The 23,506-nt window shown below is 41.9% G+C and overlaps 1 protein-coding gene across 2 annotated transcripts in view; it reads right to left on the minus strand.

Moving 5' to 3' along the window:
• Positions 1-23,506, minus strand: part of OXSR1 (oxidative stress responsive kinase 1) — a 121,832-nt gene that overhangs the window by 24,353 nt on the left and 73,973 nt on the right. For both annotated transcript variants that reach the window (XM_074946358.1, XM_074946359.1), the window contains 3 exons: positions 17,854-17,909; positions 4,344-4,453; positions 602-703 (listed from right to left, as the gene is read on the minus strand). In XM_074946358.1, coding sequence (XP_074802459.1) covers positions 602-703; positions 4,344-4,453; positions 17,854-17,909 — 268 coding nt within the window. The remainder of the gene's footprint in view (positions 1-601; positions 704-4,343; positions 4,454-17,853; positions 17,910-23,506) is intronic.

A 23,506-nucleotide genomic window follows, 5' to 3' on the forward strand; every position in this document is an offset into this window, starting at 1 on the left:
CACAGGCTACTGACCAGCCACCAGATAGCAACTTCCAGTCTCCAGCTGAGCTAACATTCAAACCAGGAGAAGAATGTAGAGCCTCTTACCTCTATTACTAATCCAATGAGGTATCCAAGCCCCCAGTTAAAAACTCACCTGGAACAACTGGTTCCAGATTTTATGAGTAGGTGAATAGAAGGTAGGAGAGGACTGATTATCTCCTTATCCAGGGGTCACTGGATGCCCTATAACCTTTGAACCGCTCGTTTTTCTACAGCTCTACGAAAAAAGACTGCTATGCGGCTTTTAAAGGATCCAGGTGAGATATCGAGTACTACTCATGAGTACCTGCGCAGGGAAGGGTATAGATTTGAACAGTACTATTCTCTATTTTAAGCACAAACACAAAAAAGGAATGTAACGTTTAAAAGGACTTCCCCATAGAGATTATAAAATGCAATTCTGTGAGTCTGATGGTATTTTACAAATACAATCACAAAGGACAGGCAGCTCTTCGACAAGAGGAAAATTGGACTGACCACATTCTTTCAAATAACCTCAGGAAACACTGGTTAATACTGTTTTTTGTCACCACAAGTATTTGAAGATTACCGCTCACCTTCATCGGTGGGTATTTGTGATAAGGAGCTGCCCCAGTAGCCAGCTCTATAGCAGTGATTCCAAAACTCCAGATGTCTGCTTTGAAGTCATAACCTCTGACCTGAAAAGTAACAAGATATTACTCTACATATTTTTCATTATCCCAACTACACCTCTGCCAGCAGGCTTTGAATGGAGCTTGTTAAATGTTTGCATCATTTCTTTACCCTCAAGGACTCTGAAAGACATCTTCCATTAACCTTCGCTGGCATTGCAATTATACCCAGGAAGGAACATGCCTTTCTTTACCTTTCAGTTCCTTCCTGGCTGCAAATCAGAAACCTTAGGTAGAGCAGTCATATCTGAGGAAGACCATATTTGTAGCTTGTAAAAGAGTTTTCATATGCCACATTACCAATACAAAGGTTACATTAAGATGGCTACTAGGTATTGGATTCAACCAGGCTTTGGCTTCCATACCAATATGGAAAGTCGGACTGCTTTGGTATGATTGAAATAGTCATAGTAAGGGGATTAATAGACATATGACTGTGTTTGGAGCTGTGCCTAACCAGCTACTTTGTTAAACTATCTGCAATCACGTCCAGTCCTGAAACAGGTTAGCACTCTGCTCTTTGCACTTGGAAGTCCGTGCCAGCCTGGAGTTGAGCCAGGCCACTGACAAATTCCTCATTCCTGCTTATATAGGCCATTGCTGATATTTAATATTTTAGTTTCCATTAGATTGTCTTTTGGTTTAATGGGTATTAGTTTCCACATTAGATGGGCAGATTTGTTCACTAAAGCCATATAGCACTTAAACCTCCACTATGCAAAGAAAAAAATTTCATATGCCAATAAGCCTTTTTCCTCATTAATATTACCTAGTGTTTTGGCATCTGAAATGGAAAATTTACTTTATCCACTGAAGGGAAGAGACACTGTGTACTAACTTTAATGAGAACTACAAACCACAAGTGTTTTGCCAAAATGAAATTTTTCGCGTTTCCTGCTCTCAAAACAAATGGGAGAAGACTGCAAGAGCTGAGTCAGGGCAAATTTAATACCACTATTGCACTAGGTAAGTTAACAGTTAGTTTAGGAGAAGACACTAATTCTGATGAAGCTAAAAGTTTTGCACAAACTACCTGTGAGGAACAAGACTATTGTTGCATTTTGAAGAACACTTCCAGATTTCAATTTATGGTTCATCTTGTTCTATATTCATATGGTTAAATTAAATTTGATAAGTTTACTACCCTTCGTTTACCTTGTACTAGTTCCTTAAGTTCTGCAGGCAATTTTCTTTTTGTCCATCTCTGGACACTCCATATCTAGCCTACCTGGGATACTCCAGTTTGATGGGATTTAAATGAGAGAAACCATTGGTAGTGATCTCCTTTTACTGCGTAAACTTGGCTTTCTTGTATTTATATGATTATATTAGTAGAGAAAAAAATCTGTAAAGTTTAATAAAATTAAGTTGCATCACACTGTATGTAGCTCAACAATGCCGGAGAATAAATTTAAACTATAGTCAAAGACAAAAAACAGTGAAGCACAGTGTTAGTCTTGTAGTAGGTGCACAAATACATCAATAATTTTCTACCGCCTAATCTATAGCTTCCGATTACAGTACAAAATCCTGCTTGTAAATTGAAGTCATCAGGGAAGTTTTCAAATTCCTATAAATTAGTTTAATATAGCTAATGGCTACCCAAAGGGAAAACAGCTCTTCATCTGAATTTTGATCCAGAATATACCAATAACCTTAATTTGTTTATACTTTATGGATTTAGATCAATGAAATTTACCTCTTCAATTTGTGCCAAAAGTTGTTTTCCAGTCAAAATGTGCATAGCATTTAGAGGGATAATGATGGGATAGGGAAGTTTATCCCAAAATTAAGAAATGGACTTGGGTCAAAAATTCTTTGATATCTACCTTTTCTATTTATTTATAACTCAACATATAATTGGCTCACAGCAACACCTGCTGGAAGAGAATGGGATGGTATAAACAGCCTTTCAAAATAATTTCTTGTAATAATTCCATACTCACAGTCCTTACGAACTCTTGTAGTCCCCAGAACATGTGTCAATAGAAAATACTAGATATATTTATAATTAAGTCTTTTCATTTTAGTTACATTTCCCTCCTGGTTAAAGATCTTTATAACCACTTTATCCTTTCAGCTTTCCCCTTGCTTTGATCAGTTGGTTCTTCATTGATCCAATCCCCTCTCCTCTTTAGTCACAGACATTCTGGACACAATCAGCCTGGAGAAGTCCAATACGGCCCAGCTCCGTACTGCAACATCATAGAATCATAGGACAGGAAGGGACTTTGAGAGGTCATCTAGTCCAGTCCCCTGCACTCACGGAAGGATTAAGAATTATCTAGACCAGAGGTGGGCAAACTATGGCCCGTGGGCCACATCCGGCCCAAGGGACCGTCCTGCCCAGCCCCAGAGCTCCTTGCTCAGGAGACTAGCCCCCGGACCCTCCCCCGCAACCTTACCTCGCTGCACCGCTGGCGCAATGCTCTGGGCAGCGTGGCTGCAGAGCCCGGCCTGATCTGGTACTCTGTGCTGCGCAGCGCGGCTGCCTGTCCCGGGGGGGGGAGGTGGGGGGCGGCATCAGGAAGGAGAGGAGGGGTTGGATGGGGTGGAGGGGGCAGTTGGGGCACGGGTTCCAGGGATAGTCAGGGGACTGGGTGTGGTCGGGGGGGGGGTGGATGGGGCAGTGGGGGGCAGTCAGGAAGGAGGGGGGGGTTGGATGGGGCAGTGGGGGGCAGTTAGGGGCGGGGGGTTCCGGGGCAGTCACGGGACCAAGAGCAGGGGGGGTGGATGGGGCACGGCGTCAGGGGGTGAGAAGCAGGTGGTGGGGGGGTTGGATAGGGTGCAGGGGCCGGACCATGCCTGGCTGTTGGGGGAGGCACAGCCTCCCCTAACCAGCCCTCCATAAAATTTCCAAAATCCAATGCAGCCCTCAGGCCAAAAAGTTTGCCCGTCCCGATCTAGACCATCTCTGACAGGTGTTTGTCTACCCTGATGCTCTATCCCTTGTGCCTCTATTTACATAAGACAACAAGAGCAGACACCACTTCCATTCCCAGCTGATTAGCAGGTCAAGGAAGGAAAGAGAACCCAACATCCTAGAGGCAGCCATTCCTTTCCAAGGGATACAAATGCTAACTAGGACTTCAGTAGGGGGTGAAAAATTCGGCAGGGTAATGAATCGTTCCCCCGATCCCATCGCCCGACCCCCAGTTTTCCTCCACACCAGTTACTGACATTTACATTTGTTTTGCCTTGTTGGGAGTAGTCTGCACTGCATGTTTAAGGAGAAAACATTCTCTTATCCCTCCCATCATCCCCAATATCCTCTATTTTAATGGAGCAAGTAGCTCCACTGAAACAAACTCTGACAACGGTTGCTGCTTAAGAACAATCCTGATCTTGAGTAGCCTTTTTTCAGAGGCTAGTTGGGATGACAAAGGGTGCTAGAGAAAAACTTAACAGATAGAAGGGCCTGAAATTGTGAGTGCTCAAAGCGGTCTGAAATTTTAGAGAAAGGAGCCTGTACTATACTGAGCAGCATGAGTACTAAGCTGTCCTCTGGGACCCTCAGAAAGCCACAGTGGGTGGGTATGAGGGCTGAGCCACCACAGTGACCAAAGTTTTCATAAACAAACATCAATGACTTAGCTCACTTGCCATGTACAATTTTCTAATAAGACACTACCAATTAAACAGTTACCTGTTCCATGACTTCTGGTGCCATCCAGCAAGGGGTGCCCACAAAGGTTTTTCTCACTTTATTTCTGGTAATATCACCACCAGTCGCTAAAAATGCACTAACACCGAAGTCTGAAATAACAAAAAAAGCCTACAGTGAAGAAAACATCCTGAACATGAAAAAAAACGACAAGAAATCTCAGCTATGCAGCTGATGGTCATGTTTCACATGGGGAAGTTTCTGAAGGACTAAGAATGATCGACTAAGGCAAATTAGTCCTTTGACAATGTCCATAACCATGGATACTATTCAATTATATCAAAGAGGTGTGAAGTGCAGTCCACAGAAAGGACAGAATCCTAATTTTTAACAATGGTTTTTGGGCCAGGGTACGAAGGAAGGACTACATACACACTCAATGCACAGCAGATCTCCCACTGACATCAGTGGGAAGTTCGCACAGAGACCAAGGAGAAAATGGTCATTATGCAGTAAGAAACAATAAGAGTTCAGTTGAGTGAGTTATTGTCTCCTTTAGCAACATCCTGGACTTTTATGATCAAAGGCTGGTCTTTCCTCTTCCTCTGCCCCAACTCTTTTTTAGTTTCTTTTTTCTTCCAGTATCTGCATCAGTCTTCCCTTCTCTCTGCAGTAACTCCCCACCCACACAGGTTTTACTCACCTCCTTCCCTATCCCATCAGCTAAAATGATTAGCAATAAATGTTGATGTTAATCCGAAAGCCTAACAACAATGTAAATATCCCAATCAGAAAAGCAGAGGGCAGGCAGGGAGCTCACATCTATCTACCGTCTCACTGACGGATGTAACTCACTTTAGTCCCAAAGTCACCTGCATTCTAACATGAAGAATGTGTCCCATCACTTTTATTTTGGATATAGATAGTTTTCCAACAATAAACAGTTGAAGCTGAAATTATGGAAAGTTGTTTATACTCAAGGGATGAATCCCACAGGATTTTAGGCTTCCTAAAATAATTTGCATCCCTCATTTAGGTCAGCCAAGTTAAGAGATACCACTCAGCCATTATTTCATTCTGTTTGCAGCCTCAGGAAGACAACACTGCACTGACTAGTGCTCTGCTCATTAGGAAGACTCTACACCAGAATGAGGGCGGGAGAGTTGGGTGTTTAAATAAAGGATTAGAACTGGTAAAATGTGAAAAGTGTCATGTGGACCACAAACTGTTTCATGCAGGTGGGATGGGAAACACCTTAGTTTTCGATACTATGCTACCAAGTGAAGTATATTCGGTCAATGACCCATGACTAGGTCACACAACACTTTAATTGGGTACCTGAAGTTCACAAGCTATTGCCAAGCAATGACAAAAAAAGTGCTAAAGTTACTGGAATCAAGAAGTGTAACTGTTTCCCACTGAAGTAGGAGGCTATGCAGAGACAGTTTGGGACTGGATGTTGATATCTCTATAGTATCAGTGTTTTAAATAAGTCCTCCCCCGCCACCGCAGTCCAACCTGAACTAGAATTCCTTTGTCAAGCTGAAACATGAGGAATACCTTATTCAAGAAGTAGCTCACAATACTACTGTTCTAGTTATTAATTAAATCATGCTTTTAAAGGAAGTTTAAGCTGAGCTTGCAATCACAATGGTGACATTTTGTGCAACAGATACTGGTGCGGTACAGTGAGTTCGTGAAAAGTGACACTGCCATGCAGGAACAAAGTGTGATACAAGCTCTCTGCTCAGAGTGAGAGGAGCACTTTATAAACAGACATGGTAACATGACAGTCACTGGTCCAAGAGGGAGCCAGGGAGAATTTTTTCATGGGAGGCTTTGGGTGTACGGGCAGAGTAAAGGAAGAGAAAACCACAGAAGATGGGAAAGAAATCCTGGCAAGACTGTCCTGATTTGTGCCTCATATCAATGGAAAGATCAAATCAAAATTAACAAAAAATTCAACTGATAATTCTTTAAGGTTGCATTTTTTTTAAAGTCTTCTCCAAGTCCCCACCCCTATTCTCTTCCATTTATTCCGTGGTGCCCCAAAATGCCAATATTCTACCCCGACTGCAGTGCTTGATTGCTGAAGGGGACAGGTCTTGCTGAAGAATTTTGGCTGATGGCTCCAGATGTAACCTCTCTAGCTGATAGTTGGTCATCCCAGATACAATCTACACTATTGTTATAATCTTTTGTATATAGGCACATGTACACAGAGACTGACTTCCTCCAAGCCCTACATACTCTTTGGATATCTGGTACCACACCTGCATTAAGCTCCCTTTAGCCCAAAGAATCCCAAATTATTTGACAAACTGGTGTACAAATGATGGGCCTGACCTGCAAGCTCCGACTATGCGAGATTCCAAGTAACTTCAGTGCGAGTGTGTGTAGGGCTTGGAGGATCAGAACCTAAACACAGAATTATTTCACCCACCAGCGAAGGGCAATCAATCGTTTCAGACCTGAACAAACAGCACATGGAAGCAATCGCTGACAGTATAATAGAGAAACTGAAAGAGACCATACCCAATTGTAACTACAGGAAGATTTTTTTCCAGGCAAAACAGTTACCACATAACACCAAGGTTAACAGCCATACTCCAATAAAAAGTGACATCTGTTTCATATTCACAAGTTGTCAGGATATGGAGTTCAAGTCTCATTCTGAAGACTGCCCCTCCAGCAGCAGTGCCCTCTAGTGTACAGGTTCAGCAAAGACACTAAGGAAAGAGCACCACCTTCTCCAGGAGGCTTATTCTACTCAATCGTAGAATAAGACGACATCCAGTTAAATTAAAGGCACCAACATTAGACTGAAAAGTAAACACTTAACACAATACAAAATTAACCTAACTCACTACAATTAGAAGTGAGAGAACAAGAACTTTGCAGGATTCAGAAAAGGACTGGGCATTTATATGAGCAACAACATCCATGTGTCTATTCACTAGGATAAGTTTTTCTAAAAAAGGACAAACTCACGCTTCAGGCCCTAAAGCCACTACCACCTGTTGAGGATTCTGCCTCTATTTATGGCTATTTCATAACTGTGTCATATTTTGCACCGTCCTCTGAAGGATCTGGTACTGAATAAAGGTCTAGATGGACCATTACCCTGATCCTGTAAAACAGTCCCTGTGTTTCTACAGAATCACCAAAGGTGCAGTGTCAAAGTTTTCCTTTGAGGCCTCCCATCCAAGTATTGACTAGTTTTATTCCTGATTAACTTGTAAGATCTAATGAGGTTCCAAAACAAGGTTTTCTAAAATTAGGTGTATTTAGATGAAGCCTCAGAATTTGTTTAGATAGAAATCATCCTAGTCATTTCAGGTAAAAATGTTCCAGCATCAAAAATAAAAGTCGTTTAATAGCACACACACCACATTTCAGAAAAAGTAAGAATTTTATAAATTCTATCTTGGAATTCTGACAATAAATCCCTTGAGCTCTGCATTTGTCTTGAGGTCACCAGAAAGCCTTGGTGGAATTAAATTGTATTCCATTACATGGCTGATTTAGTCAATGGTTTTCCAATCCATTTACTGATTTCCAATTTTCTGAAATAGCCCACTGTAACAGTGTGCACTAATGCTTTAAAGAAAGAGCGCCTGTTATGTCAATATTTGTAAAAAGCTAAATAAAAAGCTGCCCACAAGTTTAAACTTTATTCTTATTGCTGAGGTAGAAGCAGGGAAGCAGCAGCATCATTACACCAGGGTTGGTTCCCCTAACACAGGCTTACAACTGGATTTGTCTGCCGGTATCAAACATGTCGAGAAGGGATGAAATGGAACTTAAGAAATGTTTTCATCACATAAAATTTTCTAAACTCTGGGAACATGCACAAAATGTCACAGAATCAGAGGTGCCCTGATAGATACAAAGGGCAGATGTAAGGGACAAGATGCATAGTTCTGTGAGTTTGTGCTTTTTTAGAAGAAGGCCAAGTCTAGGATGCTCATTTCTCCTTTGATTTTAAGTAGTGCTGCTTTTGCGATGAAGCAGAAGTGAATCTGTACAGCTGGAAGTTGCATTCCCAGTTTATTTATTTGCAAACCTGGATAAATAAGGTCTTCTCCATGCACAGGCACCCCCGTGCCACCTGTGCCATCCATAAATAACCTACTAAGACTCCATAGTCAAGAAAATGCTTAACCAAAGACATGGATCTTCCACTACGAAGGTCAGAAAAGTTGAGCTTCAGAAAGCTCTCTGGCAACCCCCCAAAAGCTCAACTTTTCTGACCTTCATAGCTGAAGATCCATCTTTTGGTCAAGCATTTTCATGACTAAGGAGCTGTAGCAAATGCAAGAGTTCACTGCCAGTCATTGAAAAACAAAAACTGGATGGGGAGACACAAGAATTCCCATACAGTAAATGTCAGCAAGACTCTAATATTCAGTCCTGGAAGAAGGTGTCCCTAAGGAAGCTTGTTCCCAAACCATGTAGAGTGTTGGAAGTTAAGACAACTTAAACTGTTCTGGAAATGAATGGTAAGTTAATATATTATTTATTGCTGGCACTGCCTCACTCTACCAGATCCTGCATAAGCTGAACCTACACAGTCTTAAAGGTCTTTAGTAGATTTCACTCAGGTGGTCTAATGGCTGTAAGAGACCTGGGTTGCTGTAGACAGGTCTATATTAAGGAGAAGTCAAAATCTTTCCACTAATTGCTGTCTAATCAATGGTATGGGCTACCACTGCTCTTTAGGAATCCAGATGTGATTTAATGGTCCAACAGTGCTCCAAAGATTCCAAAATTCTGGCAATGACCCCTCTTGCAAGTCATAATCCAAATCTCAAGTACTTCTGGGATCTGTGGATAAAACTAACTGTGAAGACCATTTCTCTCCATCTGTTCAGGTGCTTCTGTGGAAGCAGTATTGGAATTAGCCCAGTCAGATAGATCTAATCAATAATATTGCAGCAAGATATGTTGACCATGTTATGCAGAAGTGGGTGAAGTAATATCTATTATTGGACCAACTTCTGTGGGTCAGAAATACAAGCTTATATGGAGCTCACTGCTAAATACAAGGTGGAATAGATTGTTTAGCATAAGTAGTTAACACATTTCAAGGGACCATTCAAGGTGAAGTGACTAGTCAGAAAGAGGAAGGGGGAGAGTAGAGTAGAGTAGCTGGAAGGGGTTGTTAGTGGGTTACAGACTGTTGCAATAAACCATAAATCCAGTGTCTCCATTCAATCCATGATTTTTAGTGTCTAGCAAATTTACGAATTTAAGTTCCCGGGCTCATCTATTGGAAATGTTGTGGAGATTTCCTTTGAGGAGGAGGACTGAGCGGTCAGATACAGAGTGACCACTTTGTGTAAAGTGTTCACCCACAGGTGATATAGTGTTTTTGTCTTTTATCTTTGTCCTGTGTGAGTTCATTCAAGAGCATAGTGATTGTCTGGTTATTGGGGCATTTAGTGCACTGGATGTGGTACACCACATACTGTGATAGGGGGCAGGGAGGCAGCATCAGAATCATAGAATATCAGGGTTGGAAGGGACCTCAGGAGGTCATCTAGTCCAACCCCCTGCTCAAAGCAGGACCAATCCCCAACTAAATCAATCATTACCCAGATCCATTCCCACACCTGGGGCCCTATCTGCCAGCCCCTCTCCCAGCTGTGGTCTCAGACCCCTTACCCCTTTCTGCACCACCACCACCCCCCGGAGCCACAGCCCTGTTCCCAGCCCCTCAGGGAGAGTGGGGCAGGGGTAAGGCAGGGGGCACGAGGTAAAAAGTTTGCAGACCACTGCCTTCAGCAGTTTCATCTAGACCACATCTCCCTAACTTGCTTATGAGAATATCATGTAGGATTGTGGTCAAAAGCCTTACTAAGATATAGATATATCACGCCTACTGCTCCCCATCCTCGAGGCAAGAACCCTGGGGGGGGGGGGGGGGGGAGAATAATGTGGATTTGGCATAATTTGTTCTTGGCAAATCCATGCTGACAATTTCTTATAATGCTATTATCCTGTAGCTTCTAACAGACTGTTTAATAATTTGTTCCAATATCTTTCTAGCTATTGAAGTTAGGCTGACTAGTCTATAATTCACCAACTCCTCTTTCCCCCATTTTTTAAAGGTAAGTACTACTTTTCCCCTTCTCCAGTCCTCTGGGACCTCACTCTTCCTCCATAAATTCTCAAAGATAATCACTAATGCTTCCATGATTGCTTCAGCTCATTCCTTAAGTTCCCTAGGATGAACTTCATCAGGCTCCGCCAACTTGAAAATATCTAATTTATCTAAACATTCTTTAACCTGTTCTTTCCCCATTTGGGCTTGCGTTCCTTCCCCCTTGCTGTTAATATTAATTGTATTTAAGTATCTAGATACAATTAACCTTTTTAATGAAGAATAAATCAAAACAGGCATTAAACACCTCAGCCTTCTTGATGTCATCTGTTAGCTCTCCTGCCCCACTAAGTAGTGGACCTACACTTTCCTTTGTATTTCTCTTTCTCCTATTGTATTTATAAACCACCCTTCCATGCCTTTTATGTCCCTTGCGTGGTGCAACTTACTTTGTGCCTTAGCTTTTCTCATTTTGTCTCCATATGCTTGCCCTATTTTGTATTCATCCTTAGAACTTGTTTCACTTTTGGGGGATTCCTCTCTTTATTTTCAGGTCATTAAAGAGCTCCTAATGAAACCATATTGGCCTCTTACTATTCTTCCTATCTTTCCTTTGCATCAGGATTCTTTGCTGTTGAGCCTTTAATACGGTCTCTGAGAAACTACCAGCTCTCTTCTACTCCTTTTTCCTTTAGATTCCCTTGTGACCTCACCTATAAGTTCTTGGAAACTGTTAAGGCTGCTTTGTGGAAGTCCATTATCCTTATTCCGCTGCTCTCAATCCTTCCCTTCCTTAGAAAAATTAAATCCATCATTTCATGATCACTTTCACTCAAATTGCCTTCTGTTAGTCAGAATCAAGTCTAAAAAACCTGTCCCTCTGGCTAATTCCTCCACCTTCTGAAACAAAGTGTTGACCTGAACACATGTCAATAACTTACTGGAGATTTTGTGTTTTGCCATATTACTTTTCCAACTGAGGTCTAGGTAGCTGAAGTCTTCCATTATTACCAGGTCTTGTGTTTGGGTATTTGTTTTTTGTTCTAGAAATGCCTCCTCCACCTTCTCCTCCTGAATTGGTGGTCTATAATGACTTCTACCATTATGTCTTCCCTGCTTTTCCCCCTTTTATCTTCACCCAGAGACATCCAACTGATCTGCCTCGCATTTCCTTCTGGACCTCAGAACAAGTGTATATATTCTTGAAGCATTATGCAACACCACCTCCCTTTTCTCACTGCCTGTCCTTGATGAACAAGCTATACTCTATACCAATATTCTAGTAATATCTTTTTAAAAATTAGTGCATCTATTAATTTTAAAAGACTCACAATTGCATTTAACTAGAAATTTAAGTAAATGCTATACTAGCTAACTACCTGGGAGAAAAAACAACAGTCTTAATTATGGACCAGAACCAAATCCCATCAACATAAAAAGACTCCTGTTGAATTTAATGAGCTTTGCATCAGGCCGCATAACAATTCCTACTTCCATGGGGTGGAATAATGAACCAACATATGCTGCCTGCAAACAATCCAGAGCTACTTTTAACTCTGATAAACCAATGTGTTAGGATTTCCCCAAGCAAAAGAAATGCAGGAGTGCAAATCTAGAAGTGCTATGGTGCAGCTGAAGTGTTTTGAAAGAGGCAATCTGAATGTTTCGTTCTGTGTTGCCTTGCTCTCCCTTCAGTTCTATCACAACTAGACCTGTACTAAAAGTTTTCCTGTTGCAAACCACAGAAGTTAATTCACTGGAGATTATTAAACCTGATGAGCAGAAGAGAAAAGCAGCACTAAAAGGAAACTGTCTGAAGGAAAATCAAGTGGAAGATGGCAAAATGCTAAGGAAAATGTAAATACTTTTATATAAAACCCTTTTTCCTGACTCTTGTTGTTAAGTAATGTTGTTTCCTTTACCAAAAAAAGGATAAGTGTATAGTAGGATTTGATTTGTAAATATGAATTGGGTTCCCCGATCTCACAGCTGGGAAAGTTGGGAGTTTGCAAGTAGCTATTTCTATCAATTCTCAAAAGCTTGACTCAGCTTCAAAAGCTTCCACCTAACCCGATAAATGCTGATATCCCCATGGCACTAAGTTTCCATCGGTCAACAGGCACAAAACCCCTAAGTCCCAACACCATGAAACTGCTTGATGCCCTAGCTCATGCTAAGCCTTGGCAGGATTCTCAAATTAGACACGCCTCGTCTATCTGGCCTGTGACGCCAGACAGTAAGTGAGCTCGCAACACAAGACTAATCTGCACAAAAGTGCCAATGGTGACCAGACTGGAAATTTCTAGTCTGGGGTGGGAGTGTGCACCAGAATACTCTATAGCCCAGTGGTCAAGGTATTCAGCTGGGATGTTGGAGATCTGTTTTAAAATCTTTACACTGCTTAATTTGACACACAGACTTGAACCCAGATCTCCCACATCCCAGCTGAGTGCCCTGACCACCCCGCTATTGACTACAATAAGATGGGAGGGTTTTTGAGACAAAAATGACCTGGCTTACACACCTAACTCCAGGAGAGGGTTCACAGCTGTGAATTCCAAGCAGAGCTAGGCACTTAACCATCTTTGAGGGGCGTGGCCTAATCCCCACCATCTCCTTGGCAATTCCTGCTGGGTAGTTTAGCCAGCTTCTTGACTTCTGAGAATCCCATTCTTAGGGTAGGTCTAAACACTGTTCAGGTGTATATACACATGCTAGCATGGCTAAAAACAGCAGTGTAGACGTGACAATGTGGACTTCAGCAACACAAGCACATACCCAGGGTCCCTGGTGTGCTTGTACAGCCCATGCTGCCGCATCTACACTATTTTTAGCTATGCTCATGCAGGTCAGGAAGGAATTTTCCACCAGGTCAGACTGGCAGAGAACTTGGTGGGGTTTTGCCTCCCTCTGCAGCATGGGGCACGGGTCACTTGCAGGTTTAAAGTAGTATAAATGATGGAATCCCTGTAATTTGCAGTCTTTAAACCATGATTTGAGGACTTCAGTAACTCAGCCAGAGGTTAGGGGTCTATTACAGGAGTGGGTGGGTCAGGTTCTGTGACCTGCCATGTGCAGGAAGTCAGACAGGATGATATGATGGTCCCTTTTGACCTTGAAGTCTATGAGGTACACCTACCTGAGCTGCCATCACACCTCAGACTAAAACGTAGAACTACCCTTTGGCACCTAACTCTCCCCATGCATTGTACAGGGAGCCTGGACACCTAACTCTGGGCTGCGGATTCTACTGTGCAGCACGACTCCTACGTCCCTCAGTCCATTTAGCCCTTGCATTCATTTTGCCACAATGAATTAAGAGAAATCAGGAACAGAATGAACTGGTGAGAAGCTGGCATGAATTAGTGGAAAGTTACATACATTTTGTCTGGCCCTAACTATTCCCATTTTATGAATAAAATAAGAGACATTAGGCAATTTGCTCAGGATTAGTCAGCGAGTCACTGACTCTCCCCAGGTCTTCTAACTTCTAAAACTATTTTAACCACTACACAATGCTGCCTCCCTAGTAAACAGTATGAACCCTAAGCTCGAAAGAAAACAGCATTTGAAAGACCATTCAAAATACATATTGACCAAAAGTCTTCGTTTACAAACCCTCAACAAGGACAGCACAAGATTTCTGTCACCTCAGTAGCATACACAACGATCCTCCAGATGGCAAGTGTGGTAATTTCAATAAACATTTAGCCCTTCAACAGCCTCCTGCTTCTCCACTACAATTCAATATGAAGAAATGTAAAACAGCTTTAAATATGGTAGTGTCACAATGAATAAGAGCAGGATGAGTATTAGCTCTGCACAAAATAGGCCAGGCCAATGTTCCTTTAAAGAAATCAACTTCGGTTTGGATTTAACTGAGCATCTTTGCATCTGTCAGTGGCAATTTTATTACTTAGCCAGGTGGGTATACATTTAGAGGGAAAAACAGCTATGAAGTTGCTAAAATACACTCTCCATGAGTAAAAATACTGAGTTCTAGCACTTCAGCAGGTCTGTTAAGCTCCACCTTTGTGATGGCTGCCAAGGGAATTTTTAGAATTTGTACTAGCAAATGCTTCTTTAATTCACAGATTATCTCCAGTCTACCTCATGGCCTCATTCCATGACCTCAATTCCTGTCACTCTTGAAGTGGTTTTCAGACAACACAATTTGGCAATTTAAAATTACAAATAGAACCTAATCGTTAAGAGACATCTGGTTTACCTTAAGGATTTTGATCAGTTATATAAACTAACTGTGCTTCTACTTTTGGCTCCTGATGGGAATTGCTAGAATGTGCTCCTGTGGACTGTCTACAAGATTAAGATGATTGGTAGTTGCATCATGGTAGAGACTAGGAGATTCAAGTCAGAATCAGGGCTCAGGTGTGCTTTCCGCATAAGAAGTCTTAGTGATGATTCCTGACCCAAAGAGTTGACAGATCAAATTGTGACAAGATGCAAAAGGAGGGAAGTATGAAGATGAGGGTAACAAAGATGTTCCTGATGGTTCAGAGGTTTTTTGGGGGGTGCCTGAGTGGGAATGGGGATTAATTTAAAAATAATTAAGGTCAATATCCCCAAAAGAGACTTATTTTAGGTACTCTGAGCACCACCTACTTCCATGGAGCTAGGAGCTAAACCAATACTCAACAGCTGAGGATCTGGCCCTGCATGTTTCATTCTAGAGCTGATCAAAAATAATTTTCCAATGGAATAGTTTTCTGTTGGAAAAGGTTGGTTCAACAAAACTGAAATGATTTATGGCAATGTTTCCCAGGAATTTAACTGAAAATTTCAACAAGGTTTAAGTGCTTTGTTTCAATCAACAAATATAAGTCAATGTGAAGTGCTTCAATGAGCTGTTTCCATATTTCCAAAAAGAAATTTTTCAGACTGTTTCAGAGGAAATTGACATTTTATTCCAATTTGTAATGAAAGGAAATTTTGAAGTGCTGGAATTTCCTGTAGAATGGAGATTCTAAGTCTTAATCAGCTTTGCTTCATTCAAAGTGTTCCCCCCTGCAGTTTGTGATTTTTAAAAAGATGTTCAAATTAGCAGCTGCTTTCACAAAAGGGAACACACTTCCTTATGAACTTTATGACCTTCATAGTTTAGACACTGCCATCAGCTTATCCTATGAAAGATTCTGAAACTGGTCCTTACATAGAACTTTAGAGCAAAACCACGTATTATGAAGAGTTGAGTTCATGGTGTATATGACTAGCTAGATTCCATTTTTTTTAACGCCTGGCGTTGTTGTTTTTGTGGATACAGACTAACACGGCTACCCCCTGATTAGTATATAGAGTAATCCCACAGATATCCTACCAGTGTGGTTACACCCAGATGTCCCTTGAGATGCAAGACCTTTAATAACCTGGTGTCAACATAAGCAAGAGATTTAATACACAACTAGGACATTTGATCAAATTACAAGCTTCCTATTGCTCAGTTGAGAACCCTCCAGAGATAGATGCTTTATGTGCATATTTGTTATCATCTCAGCAGTTTATAAATGTTGAACCTCAATATCCTTATGAGTTAAGAACATAGAAGTTAAGTGACTTGCTGTTGTGTAACAGAAAACTAACCTAGGTGCAGGAATTAAAAAAAAACAAAAACAAACAAAAAAACCCAGGAATCATAGCTCATCCCCCTACTGTAACAGCTCTACTAATGGTCTCTCCCTTAAACAGATCACGTGTTCTACAACGAGCCAAAATACTACATCCGACACTACTACTGAAGGATATTGTAGGCTTTTATTAATAAATGGCTTGCCCAATTGAGAAATCACATGTTACCTATCAGCTGACACATGCGATTAATTCCTTACACTTCATTAAGTAGCACACTAGCAGGCATTAAGAGCTCTGGCACCATTTAAGGGAAAGTAAATCTATTTTGGGGTTTATACAGAAGCCGGATGTATAAGTGTTGTATTTTTCTGCACCAAGACTTGTTCTCTCCTGCACAAAGTAAGCAGCATATGCTGTACATATCATGCCACACTGCGACAAGGAAGATTTTAACACCACTCTTCTGGTGAGAACTCATGTATTTCATGGGAGGATGCAAACAGCAGGAAGTTTGTCAGAGGAGTGTTACACTCAAAAGAAGTTTTAACATTAAAAAAAAACCAGGGATAACCTCTTTCCAGATTGAAAACATATATAGGATAAGAACCAAATATGTATCCCTCTTCAAACATTATTCAGGCATCTGACACAAGGAGGTATGGCAAATGCCAGAAAGTGAACCATTGATAACTACTCTGAGTAGTCTTTCAAACAGCTGTGCACTCACCTTATAGTAATTTCATCTAGAACACGTCTCCCTAGTTTACTAATGTCAACATGGGACTGTGTCAAAACCCTTAACAAAAATCAAGATATAATCACTCCTACTGCTCCCCATCCTCTATCCACTATGCCTGTAACCCTGCCAAAAGGAGGAAATTAGGTTGATTTGGCATAACTTGCTCTTGACAAAACCATATTAGCTATTCCTTATAACCCTATTATCCTCTAGATGTTTACAAACTGATTGATGAATAATTTGTTCTAGCATCTTTCCAGGTATCAAAGTTACATTGACTGGTCTATAATTCCGCAAGTCCCCTCCCCTGCCCCCTTTTCAAGATAGGTACATTTGCCCTTCTCCAGTTCTCTGGGATCTCACCCATCCTCCATGAGTTCTCAAAGATGATCACTGACAGTTCTGAGATTGTTCAACTAGTTCCTTAAGTACCCCAGGGTGAATTTGATCAGGCCCTGCTCACTTGAATAAATCTAATTTATCTAAATATTTTTTAACCATTCTTTCCTTATTTGGACTTGCATTCCTTCCCCCTTGATGTTAACTTTAATTGTGTTAAGTACCTGGTCACAACTTACCTTTTCAGTGAAGAATGAAACAAAACCGGCATTAAACACCTCAGCCTTTTTGATGTCATCTTTTATTAGCTAGTGGAGGACCTACACTTTCCCCATTAAGAATATGGGCATCAGCAATTTACTTCAAACAATTCTACCCCCTTTCCAGCAGAATGTTACACATCAGTACTGTATGTACTTTATACAATGTACTCTTCAATCCTGTGAAGCTACTGTTTATGGTTTTGACTACCTCTGCTACTTAGTTTAAAAAAATCATTGTCCAAGCAACCGATTTAAAGGAGTGGCTTTTGGTTTATGCTGAAATGATTTATTCACATTGATAGAGACCATTTCCAGCACAATAATCTTAAAATATCAAAAGAGTGAGAAAAATAAGCCAAAAGAAAAACTGCTCCTAGAAATGTTTGAAATACGGGACCATCTGACAGCGTGGCATTTTTTAACTGGGTTTCTACGTGCCACTGCAAGCCACTTTGGCCAAACATGAAGCAATACAGTATTCTCCATATTCTCTTTACTCCAAGTTGATAAGAAAGTTACCTGCAATCTGTACTGAGCCATCTTCTCCAAGAAGAATGTTCCCTGCTTTCACATCCCTGCAGAAAATAAAGCAACAATAAGTGTTACTTATTAAGCAAAGCTACTACAAATTATTTCCCCCCCCCCACATGACACAGGATTGGAATGTGGGTTTGGCTGGGAGAGGGGATGTGTTAGGCCCCTGAAAGTCTCTTTATCCTTCATGACTTCTTCAGGAGCAGCGCCTCTCGTCCTTCTGGAGAAGTCCTGAAAGTGGCAGCAGCTCAGGTGTAGATCAGTTCCAGCGCTGAACTCCACGTGCTCACTCCCAAGTTAATGTTTGCAAAGCTCTTCCAAACACCAGCATGGGATATTTGCTTGACCCCCCCAAAAAAAAGCACATATCAGAACAAAATTAGACAAAGACTGCCCATGGATAAGGATTCTAAATACACTTTTAGTAACAGTAAACTGGAGTTGACAGCATCATTTTGAAGAATATTTGAACAACTATTTAACATCCTGCCAATTGTGAATCTGTTTCGAGCAGTGGCCATCTTGAGACATGTATTTGCATCAGTAGTGCCAGAGCTAAGTAGAGTGACTAGATTCCAATCTGCCTTAATCTAAGAACTTTAAGGCATATTCAGGGATCACTAATATATTAACATTAATTACTATTGTGCATGTTAAGCCAATTTTATAGCTGAATGGGATTCACATTTATTTAGAGGCATTGTGCAGTATCAGTGACAAAAAATAAAACTTAACTTCTATGAAAGTAGTATACCACCAGTGTTTACTGAACATCCTCAATACACTAATACAATAGCTTCCCATATATTACAAGCCTGAAATATGTTTGTGATAAACACTTATTTGCCTATCACTGACATACACTGAATACTAGAAAAGCTGTAATATTATAGCATGTAAGTGTGACTTGTTGAAAAAGGACTTTGGGACGTGAATTACTTGTAAAGGCTGCTGAATGGACAGGCTTGGATAATCAAGTGTTCTAGTTACAGAGCAGGGACAACACAAGGCTGCTGCAGTACAAAGATTTGCCACTATGTGACTAAACTCAGACTTGAATAATCCATGGAGAGAACCCGTCCAATTTTCAGTGTCTGCTGAGACTGCCAATAAGGGGGCTACATGCATTGTGGTGTAGCTGTGCTGGCCTCAGGATATTAGAGAGACAAGGTGGGTGAAGTAATATCTTTTATTGGACCACCTTCTGCTGGTGAGAGAGAGAAGCTTTCAAGCTACGGAGAGCTCTTCTTTAGGTCTGGGAAAGGTACTCAGTCACAGCTAAGTACAAGGTGGAACAGATTGTTTAGCATAAACAAAATCATAACTTTGCTAGACACTAAAATCATGGACTGAGTAGACACACTGGCTTTATGGCTTATTACAACAATCTATAACCCTCTAACAACCCACCCCCAGCTGTCTCCCCCCACCACACACACACACACACACTCTTCCCTTCCCACTATGACTGAAGAGGTGCTAACCAGCCACTTCACCTTGAATGGTCTCTTACAACGTATTGACTCTTACCTCTCACCTACCCTGTCTCTCTAATAAGGGACTAGAGAGACAAGCTGGGTGAGGTCATATCTTTTATTGAACCAACTTCTGTTGCTTAGACACAAGCTTTCAAACTACACAGAGCTCTTCTTCAGGTCTGGAAAAGGTACTGAGTGTCGCAGCTAAACAAAAGCTTATTTAGCATAAATAGTTAATGCATATTAATAGAACACTTCACCTTGAAAACTCATCTCTTTCACCAACAGAGGTTGGTCCAATAAAAGATTACTTCACCCACCTTGTCCCTCTAATATCCTAGGACCAACACAACTACAACACAACAAACAATAAGGGGGGATCATTTATAAATAGGACAACTGTCCACTGCAAGCTAGACAGACCATCAACTCATTTCACCCAGGTCAAAGACCTAAGTTTGTTTGTGTGTGCATACACACACATCCAAAGCTATTATCAAAAAGGAAACCAGTTTTCATAGTGAAGATGGGCATTACTTAGGTACTTTTTCCTATAATTAAGTCTCCACACAACGTGGTCAAGAAAGCACTATCTTGCAAACAGATCAGCTTCTATATGCTATAGATTTTAAGGCCTCATTTTACAAACCTACTTTTATACACTTCCATTAATTCCAAAAAGTATCACAGCACTTTTGGGCAAGGGGGGGGGAAGGGGCAACAATGGGTTAACTACGTTAAAAATATAGCTGTCATTTCCTCCCCCAATCCCTTCTTGTAATATTGCAGTAAGAGGACAATATTTAAAATCCCAGTACAATTAGCAGTTGAGAGAGTTGTTTACTCTTTTCTGTTTTTAAAGCAGTAAGAAATGAAGCCTTTCCTGCATTCTGTCATAGGCAAGCCCTCTTGGTGCATATGAGAATGGATTCCACCAGGATTCTGTCCTTAACAGCACCTGTAGCTGGGAAAGTTTAGAAGGTGCTAAAGGCTGGACTGCAAATGCCACCAGTTAGCTAGCTACGGATATAGCCTTTGTTCAGCAAGAAATATGTGCTAGATGTATGCAAAACCAGCTCTAGGAATCCATCCTGGCACTTATCCATGCAGAGGTTGCTCAGTGAAGCCCTCTGGATAACTGGCAGAACAAGTCACTTCCTACAGCAAGTTCTCCAAGCCATTTTCTTCTGGCTGCCCCTTTGTCTCCCCCAAGACATACTGATTTACAAGTTGCAGCTCAAAATGGTGTGGGGGATGGGTAGGGGGGGAGAAGGGGAGGGTTGTTAGAAAAGAACAGAACGGCATGCATGAAGGGTGGCTTTTGGGGTCCTTGCCTCTCTATGTGGCTGGACCCACCTAATACAGGAAGAACTGGTACTGAATGGCTCTTTCAATTTACTAAGAATCCAGCACTGTATATGAGAGTAGTTTTCAAGGTAAGACTGGTCCATCACTGGCCTGTGCAATGGTACAAAGCCTTTCATAATTCACCCTATGGCTACGCTATATCACAGCTGGCTAACCCACTAAGTGGAATTTGCTGTATATTCAATCAAGTACTAGAGTTAAAACTTGGCTGACATTTACAAAGCAGAGTCAGCAAATGGAGAAATGTTAACTGTCATGCACTGTGTTATATAGAAACCAGTTACATTTCCATTTACACAAACAATTGGGTAACAAGCTCCATGCAGACTCAATGCCAGACTGCCCCACCCTTGCCAGGGTATGTTGTTGAATAATACTGGGGCATCAAGAGAGTTAAGGCAGGCATTTAGAATACATCTAGTAAAAACATCAGCAGAAAAGTCCTTCTATTCCTTGAATCCCCTAAGTTCTTGTTAAGATGTCTATTAAAATAGTGCTCTCTGCTAGCTCAAAAAAAAAAAAAAAAAAGACCGGTTTTACTGGGGGGGTTTAATTGTAAACAACCTATGGTCACTGCCAAAAATGCAAGTCAAATTTGAGAACTATATCACAGTTTGATGTGGCATTTCGTCTCCATAACAAATGTTCTAAGAAGGCTATTACTCATAGTGTGGTATACACTCCACCCCAATAGCAGCAAAATGGTTCAGAGGCAAACAATTATTTCGACGTGCTTCCATTTTGGTTTTACTGTACCAGAGAGGCAGGTTCCAACCTTTCCATCATCTTCACCACTGTATGTAAGGAGGAAGCTCACTGAAACATCTTCAGAGCTATTATATCATGGCCTTCATGCAGCACTAGAATTTCTGAGATTAATTTGTTGTAATAAGCCATAAATCCAGTGTGTCTACTCAGTCCATTATTTTAGTGTCTAGCAAAGTTATGAATTTGTTTATGCTAAACGATCTGTTCCACCTTGTCTTTAGCTGTGACACTTTAAGGCTTCCTTAAAGTTAGTGACAAGAAAACAAATGAAAAACAACTTAAAAGTGCTTCCCATTTATAAGCATCTCATGGGTTGAATAAACTCACAAGCTGAACAGTGAGTGGTTTATTTGCCCAGAAGATGGTTATTACCAAGTATAAGAAGTTGAAAGTACTTCCTAATAAGACCGTAATAACTATATCCTGGGTTAATACATTCCTCAATATTTATCTGAGTTACTCAGCCCAAGGAATGGTTATTATCCTGGAAAGAAAAAACCTGTAAATGAAGTTACAAAACCTTAAGTGAGCAACATGTGGTTGTGAAACAGGGATGTTTTTAAGAACAGGTTAGACAGGGGTCAGCAACCTTTCAAAGAAGAGAAGCCATTTTTTTGTTTTTGTGACCAAAATATTTCAAGAGTTGCATCACACACACAAAGCTACTTGTAGAGTTAGAATTTATCAATTAATAATAATCGAACATATTAAAGTTATTACTACTCACTAATACTTTTAATGTGACTTCTGCCATTTGACTTTAAATATAAACTGGAGGGGGCTGGGGCAGGAGATTAGGGGGCAGGAGGGGGAGCAGGGTCTGGGACAGGGGATTGGGGTGCTGGAGGGGGTGCGAGATGCAGGCTCTGGCCGGTAGGCACTTACCACAGGTGGTTCCCAGCCAGTGGCATAGCAGGGCTCAGCAGACTGCTTACCTGCCCTGGCCCCACGCTGCTCTGGCTGCTGGCACCCCCCAGCACCCCCCTGGAAGGCAGGGGGAGAAGCCGCTCTGTGCACTGTCCCCACCCCCAGCACGGCCTTCACAGCTCCCACTGGCCGGGAACCGACCAATGGGAGCTGCAGGGGCGGTGCCTGCAGGCATGGGCAGCCCACAGAGACCCGATGGGCCCCTCCCACCCCAAGAGACACGCAGAGACATGCCAGCAGCCAGCCCCTTCTGGGTCCTGAAGGGATTGCTGGATCTCCATCAGGAGACTGGAGGACTGCAGCCATGAGCTCCTACGCATGGCCACTGTGGAGGCCATGGACCTGGCTGCCGAGTCCGCAACATCCAGGGCTGCCTGCAAGGACACCCTGGCTATCACCTTCCCCTCCTCTACCAGCGAGAAGGGCTCCTGCCTGGACTCTTGGGGAAGTGAGTCTCTGAACTTCAACGGAGAGTCCCACACAGTGAACTCTTATCTGCCCAGTAACACCTGTTAGTTGGCAATCCTGAGCTATAGTCCCCCAGTAGAATAAACCTTTCTACCAAAAAGATTCACTTTTTTTTTTTTTTTTTTTTTTTTGAGGCTTTTGCTTTAGGGGTTACCCCTTGTAGGCCCTACCTCTTCCTGTCATTGGCCGCAGAGACCATCTGGAACCCTGGGGGAGGAGGAAAGTATTGGAACTCATAACCCTGGACAGGTATAAAATACTTCCTTTGGGCTCTTTTCGATGTGGGGGGAAAGAAGATGGGGGTTGCCACAGGACCTTCACTGGCCTCACTGACAGGTAGGGCCAATTTTGAAAGGCCCGCAGTGGCCAGGATGTCAACCAGGCTATAGGAGGATTCTTTTACTACCTCCACTTACAAGCCTAAGTTTAAGGCTACCCTCTTCAGCAACTCCCGGTGGATCTAGAAGTCCTCGAGGGGGCAACATACCCACCCTCAAAACCACCTCGCCCAGAGAAGAGCCACCGCCAGCCTGCACCAGCAGAGGGCCCGCCTCCTCTTCTTCTGTGCCAATGGGATCCTACAAATCCAGAAGGTTGGTACCAGGCTCAGTACCGGAGTCCAGGTCGGG

This window comes from Natator depressus, chromosome 2 (genome assembly GCF_965152275.1).
Source record: "Natator depressus isolate rNatDep1 chromosome 2, rNatDep2.hap1, whole genome shotgun sequence".
NCBI lineage: Eukaryota > Metazoa > Chordata > Testudines > Cheloniidae > Natator > Natator depressus.